Source organism: Leptosomus discolor, unplaced genomic scaffold (assembly GCF_034619465.1).
Source record: "Leptosomus discolor isolate bLepDis1 unplaced genomic scaffold, bLepDis1.hap2 HAP2_SCAFFOLD_140, whole genome shotgun sequence".
Classification (NCBI taxonomy): domain Eukaryota; kingdom Metazoa; phylum Chordata; class Aves; order Leptosomiformes; family Leptosomidae; genus Leptosomus; species Leptosomus discolor.
Window position 1 is genome coordinate 173910 of NW_028237801.1, and position 6192 is coordinate 180101.

Below are 6192 nucleotides of genomic sequence, written 5' to 3' on the forward strand. Positions count from 1 at the left end.
GCCTCGTTGCCAGCCTGCTACGGAGAAATACCAGAAATGCGTTAAAAAAAAAAGCAGCAGAGCCGTCAGAAGTGATGTTGAGCGGCCGTGTCGGGCTGAGGGCACGCTGGCAGCCATCTTAGAATCGTTAGGTTGGAAAAGACCTCGAAGATCATCGAGTCCAACCGCCAACCCAACGCCACCGTGCCCAGAAGCGCCGCGTCGACATCATTTTTGAACCCCTCCAGGGAGGGCGCCGCCGCCGCTTCCCTGGGCAGCCCGTTCCGATGTTTGACCACGCTTTCCGCACAGGAATTTTTCCTCGTGTTTTATCCAAACATAGTGGGGGAGGACAATGGGGTCCCCCAGCATCCCCACAGCTCCGAGGGGTGTGCTGACCCTGAGGATGGGGAGTGTCTGTCTCTTTTGGGCCAGGCTGCACCCCGGGGGTTGGGGGGGGTGGGGGGTGACCTATGCTGAGGGGATGGAGGGCCACAATCCTACCCGGGGGTGCTGCACCCCAAAATTAGCCACCCCACCCACCTGCGGTAGCGGGGTTTGGGTAGGGTGGGCAGGGGGTGTGTGTCCCCACATCCACCCTCCTGCTTTTTGGGGAGGGGGGGCACCCCCTTTCCCCACCCCCCCTTCATTTTGGGGAGATGGCAGATGGGGGGCTGGGGGGGGGGGGGGATTTCCCCCTCCTTGTCGAAGTTGTGGGTGAATTGGGGCCCAGAGCCCCTCAGGACCGCCCCCCCCCCCCCCCCCCCCCCCAAACTCCCACCCCCACCTGCCCCTGGAGCAGAGTTGGGGACGGGGGGGGGGACACGGACTCAGCTCCCTCTTGGCTTCTGGCACCACTGTGGCTCCTGAGGAGGGGGGTGGCGGCTGCCTCGGGGGGGTCCTGAGGGGACTGAGGGGGGCGGTGGAGGGGGGGCAAGGGCAGCTCTTCCCTCCCCTTCTGGGGGTGCGAGTGACTGACAGCCGCAGCAACCAATGGCGCCGCCCGGCAGCCGACGGCAGCGGGAAGCTGGAGGGCAGCGCGCGGAGCGCGAACGGCTTCCCTGCCGCCGAGCGGCGGGGCGGCCTGCGAGATGACAGGCGGCGGCGGGAGCCAATGAGACGGCGCGGCGAAGCGCGGCCGGCCAACGGGGCGCCGGCGGGGCGGGGCTACGGCTGAGGCGCCGGCGGAGCGGTGAGGGAGCGGGGCCGGGGCCGGGGTCCCTCGGGCCGTTCCCGGGCTGTCCCCGCCGCAGAGCCCCTGGCCAGCGCTATGGGGGAGCCGCGGTACGTGCGGGCCGACTGTACCTTCCGGCCCGGGGGGCAGGCCGGGCTCTACAGCGTCCGGCTGAGCCTGGCCCGCTCGGCCCTGGCGGTAGAGGCGGAGGCTCACCGCACCTTCGAGCGGTGGAGGGCCGAGTTCGACGCCGCCTGTGAGTCCGGGGGAGCCGCGGGGGGGGGGGGGGGGGGGGGGGGGGGGGGGGCGTTAAGGGGACTGACCGACGTGTGTGTGTCCCCCCCCCCTCCTCGCAGTCATCGAGGACCTGACCCGCAGGACGGGGAATTTCAAGGAGTTCGGGGTTTTCAGCAGCATGTTGGAGTCGGCGCTGACGGGGGTGAGGCCGGTGCTGCTTCCCCTCCCAGCGGTGGGGGGGGGGGGGGGCCGGGGTGTCCCACCAGGCCCCCTCCCCACCCCCCCCGGTGTTTCGGGGGGGTATTTCCCACCAAACCCCCCCCCCCAGCGGTGGGGGATGGGGGGAGGGGAGGTGGCCCACCAGGTCCCCCACACGGCGTTTCGGGGGGGGGGGGGGGGGGGGGGGGGGGGGAATGTCCCATCAAGCCCCCCCCCCCAGCGGTGTTGCAGCGAGAGGGTGTATGTCCCACCAGGCCCCCCCCCCCACGGCGTTTCGGGGTGGGGGGTGTCCCACCAAGCCCCCCCGGTGGTGTTGTGGCAGGGGGGGGTGTGTCCTACCAGGCCCCCCCCCCCCCCCCCGGTGTTTCGGGGTGGGGGATGTCCCACCAAGCCCCCCCCGGTGGTGTTGTGGCAGGGGGGGGTGTCCCACCAGGCCCCCCACACGGCGTTTCGGGGGGGGGGGGGGGGGGGGGGGTCCCACCAAGCCCCCCCTAGCGGTGTTGCGGGAGTGGGGTGTCCCACCAGGCCCTCCACACATAGCATTTCGGTGGGGGTGTCCCACCAAACCCCCCCCCCCCCCCTCCGCCCCCATTTTTCCCCTCTGCAGAGCAGCAAGTCCGTCAGCTTGGAGCTCCTCACCTACGCCGAACTGGAGACCCTGCGCAGCCGGAAAGTGGGGGCGATCGCCCGGCCCCCCCCCTCCCGTCACCTCCCCGCTCTGCGCCAAGCGCTACCTCATCCTCACCTACTCCGCCGAGTTCGACAGGTGATGGGAGGACACCGGGCGGGGCGGGGGGGGACGACACACGGTGGGGGAACCCCGGCCTCACCGCCGCCACGTGTGTCGTCCCCCCCCCCGCTCCGGCCAGGATCCGCTACCCGCTGGCACTGCCCTACGTGGGGAGGCCGGACCGCGCCGCGCTGTGCGGGCTGGTGCTGGAGCTGAGGGAGGAGCTGGCGCAGCTCCGCGCTCAGCACCGCGACGGTCACCGTGACGCCGAGATCCGGCGCCTGCAGGACGAGTGAGCGGCGCCCCTGTCACCGGGAAAAGGTCGGGGGGACCTCCCCCTCCCCCCGTCAGAGCGAGGAGGGACACCCCAAAACACCCCCTTGCCCCCCCCCCCCGCCAGGCTACAGCAGGCGCTGGAGCAGAAGCGGGCGGCGGAGGTGGCACTGCGGGCGCTGCAGGACGGCGGGACGGAGGCGACGGCGCTGCGGCGAGCGCTGCGGCGTTGGGAGGAGAAGCTGCTGCGGGAGGAAGCCCGGCACCAGCGTGAGCACCGGCAGCTGGTTGCCGAGGTGGGCTGCGGGGCACTTGGGGGGGGCTGCCGGCGGTGGTGGGGGGCCGCTGGCGGCACAGCGAACCTCTTCCCCCGCCCCCCCCCCCCCCACTCCCCCGACTCGCAGCTGGCGGAGGCGAAGGCGTCGGAGCGGAGGCTGCAGCTGCGGGTGCGGAGCCTGACGGCCGAGCTGGCCTCCTACAAGGGGGGGGTGAGGCCGGGGTGCAGCAGGGGGGTGTCCCCCCCCCCCGGGAGCGTGGAGTGTGTGTGTGTGTCCCCCCCTCACGCCGCTGGTCCCCTCGACAGCCGCCGGACGCCCACCACCGCCCCCAAACGCGCCCAGGAGCGAAGCGCCTCTTCCAGCGGCCGCCCCCCAGCGCACTCGGCGTCCCGGGAGAGCCGCGGTAGCAGCCAGGGCCGCGCCCCGTTACGGTCCCCGTCACCCGCAGGTGACACTTGGGGACACACAGGGAGCTGGGGGGGGGGGGGGGGAAACAACAACAACACATGGGCCACCCACCCCAACACCCTCCTTCCCTCCCTGCCAGGCTCTCGCCCGCCGCGCTTCGACCCCACCGCCTTCGTCAGGGGCCGCCAGCGCCGGCAGCAGGAGGCCAAGCTCAAAAAGTAAGCGGTGACGCCGGCGTTGTCACCGTCGCTGTCCCCTGCTGCTTGGTGGGGGACAGGACCCTCCCCACCTCCCCCAGACCCTCACCGCTGTCTCCCTTGGGTGCAGCCAGCAGCGCGGGGCGGCTTTCGGCAGCGCCAGCCCGGCGAGGAGCCGCGGGCGCAGCCCCTCAGGTGAAGGGGGACTGCCAGGGGTGGGGTGTGGGGGGGGGCACCCACTGGGTGCTGGGGCTCCCTCCCTAAGCACCCCACAACACCCCCCCCCCCCCCCCCAATTTCTCCCCGCAGACGGAAGCTGCCGGAGCCGGTGCTCAGCCGTGAGCTCCGGCAGCGAAGCGGATGAGCACCCCAAACCCCCACCCCGCAGGTAACCCCGGGGTTTGGGCGGGGGGGGCAGATGTCTGGGTGCCCCCCACTCCTCCTCCCCCAGGGCACCCTTTAATCACCCCCTCACCTCCGCCAGGAGGGGGACCCGCACCCAGAGACCCCCGAGCGCCTCATCCTCCAACAACCCCAGCGCGGTGAGTGGCCGCCCGGATGCATAGGGACACACCCCACCCCCCCCCCGCCCCCCCTTGCACCCCCAAAGCGGGGTGACCGCCGTCACCCCAGTGCCACCCCCCCACCTCCTCCGTCCATCCCCAGGCCCCTCGCCCGGCCACCGGCCACAAGCCACGCAAAAGCGGCACGGCCGGCAAAGGTGAGCGCCCCACCCCCCCCCCCCCACCCCCTTGCATTTTTGGGGTGCCCCCCACCCCCATTCTGGCCTTTTTTAACCCACTCCCCCCCCCCCCAGCAGAGAACCGCTACGAGGAGCCCTCGGCCGAGCTGGCCGAGATCGACGCCCGCCTGCAGGCACTGCAGGAGTATATGGAGAGCCTGGACCCCCACGTGTGACCCCCCCCTGTCCCGTCCCCCCCCCCCAGGGGACCCTCCCCGGGTCCCTTGGGGGGGGTGGCAGCGCTGGCCTGGCGCCAGCGTGTCCCCCCGCCCCAATAAACCCCGGTGTTGGTTCACGGCGCGTCCTGCTCCTTGGGGTTGGGGTGGCCTGTGTGTCCGCACTGTCCCTGTCCCCTTGTCCCCACTCAGTGTCCCCCGTGTCCTGCTGCTGGGGACACGGCAGGAAGGACACCGTGGGGAAGGGGGGGGGGACACACACACCAGGGACATCACCAGGGGACGGGGGACACTGCCAGGGCTCGGGGACGTGGTGGGGGAAACAGCCCCGAGCCCTGGGCCACCACCACGCTGTGACACCAGCACCCGTGTCACCACCACCCTGCCACCCCCTAACACCCCGCAGTGTCCCTGTCCCCCCCACTCCGGTGACACCGCTGTCCCCACGGCGCTGGCCGAGCTCCCCGCTGCGGCTGTGCCACCACCGGGGCTTTATTCGGCTCCGGTTCACACAAAACGGTGGCATTTGGGGACAACAGTGGCTGGAGCCGGCACAGTGTTGGTGGCGGCCAGAGGCCACCGGTGACAACGTCCCCGCGGCGTGGAGGTCCTGGTGGGGGTGGCACGGGGGTGGTCTCTGTGCCGAAACCACCGCTGGGGCTACACCGGTGACGGTGCCACCGCAGCGTGAAGGTCTTTGGGGACGGCGTGCGGTGCTGCGGCCGCGGCTCGGTGACGGGGCCACCACCACAACCGCACCCTCGGGAGGACGCTGCGGTGACAACGCTGGCTGCGGGCTCAGCGGCGACCACCCCGCCACGGACACGGTGCCGGTGACGCCAGGAGGACGCTGGCGATGCCGTGAGGGCACCGGTGCTGCTGGCGGCTGCCGGCGGGGGTCAGGGAGGAGGTGGCAGGCGGTGACAGTGTCCGTGGTGGCGATGTCGGTGGTGACGGCCGCGACGGGGACATGATGGGGGATCCTGGTGACACCGGTGCCGCCGCCGTCGCCGGTCATTGCGCCGGCAGCTGCCGGCGGGTGTCGGGCAGGAGGTGACAATGTCCACGGTGGCGATGTCGGTGGTGACGGTGGTGACAATGCCCGTGGTGGCGATGTCAGCGGTGACAGCCGCGACGGGGACGTGGTGCCAGATCCCGGCAACGCTGGTGACGATGTCGGTGGTGACGGCTGTGACGGGGACGCGGTGCAGGATCCTGGCAATGCCAGTGCCGCCACTGTCACTGGTCAGAGCGTCGCGGGTGCCAGGCAGGAGGCGGCAGTTGGTGACGATGTCCACGGTGGCGGTGACAGTGGTGACAGCCGCGACGATGACGCGGTGCCGGATCCCGGTGACGATATCCATGGTGGCAGCCACGACGATGACGTGGCGGGGGATCCCGGTGCCCCTCAGAGCGCCGGCAGCCGCCGGCGGGTGTCGGGCAGGAGGCGGCAGGCGGTGACGACGTCCACGGTGGCGATGTCGGTGGTGACGGCCGCGACGGGGGACATGATGGGGGATCCTGGTGACACCGGTGCCGCCACCGTCGCCGGTCATTGCGCCGGCAGCTGCCGGCGGGTGTCGGGCAGGAGGTGACAATGTCCACGGTGGCGATGTCGGTGGTGACGGCCACGATGGGGACGTGGTGGGGGATCCCGGCGACACCGGTGCCGCCACCGTCGCCGGTCATTGCGCCGGCAGCTGCCGGCGGGTGTCGGGCAGGAGGCGGCAGGCGGTGACAATGCCCGTGGTGGCGATGTCAGCGGTGACAGCCACGACG

At 71.8% G+C, this 6192-nt stretch overlaps 1 protein-coding gene across 1 annotated transcript; it reads left to right on the forward strand.

The window, feature by feature from the left end:
• Positions 1 to 1249: 1249 nt before the first annotated feature.
• CCDC61 (coiled-coil domain containing 61) lies at positions 1250 to 4413 on the forward strand. The gene is given in 15 exon segments (XM_086481064.1): positions 1250 to 1409; positions 1510 to 1592; positions 2217 to 2312; positions 2314 to 2375; positions 2479 to 2631; positions 2740 to 2776; positions 2867 to 2908; positions 3017 to 3105; positions 3196 to 3338; positions 3438 to 3516; positions 3626 to 3690; positions 3805 to 3883; positions 3980 to 4037; positions 4162 to 4216; positions 4313 to 4413. Coding segments are annotated over 15 exon segments (1302 nt in total).
• The last annotated feature ends 1779 nt before the right edge of the window (positions 4414 to 6192 follow it).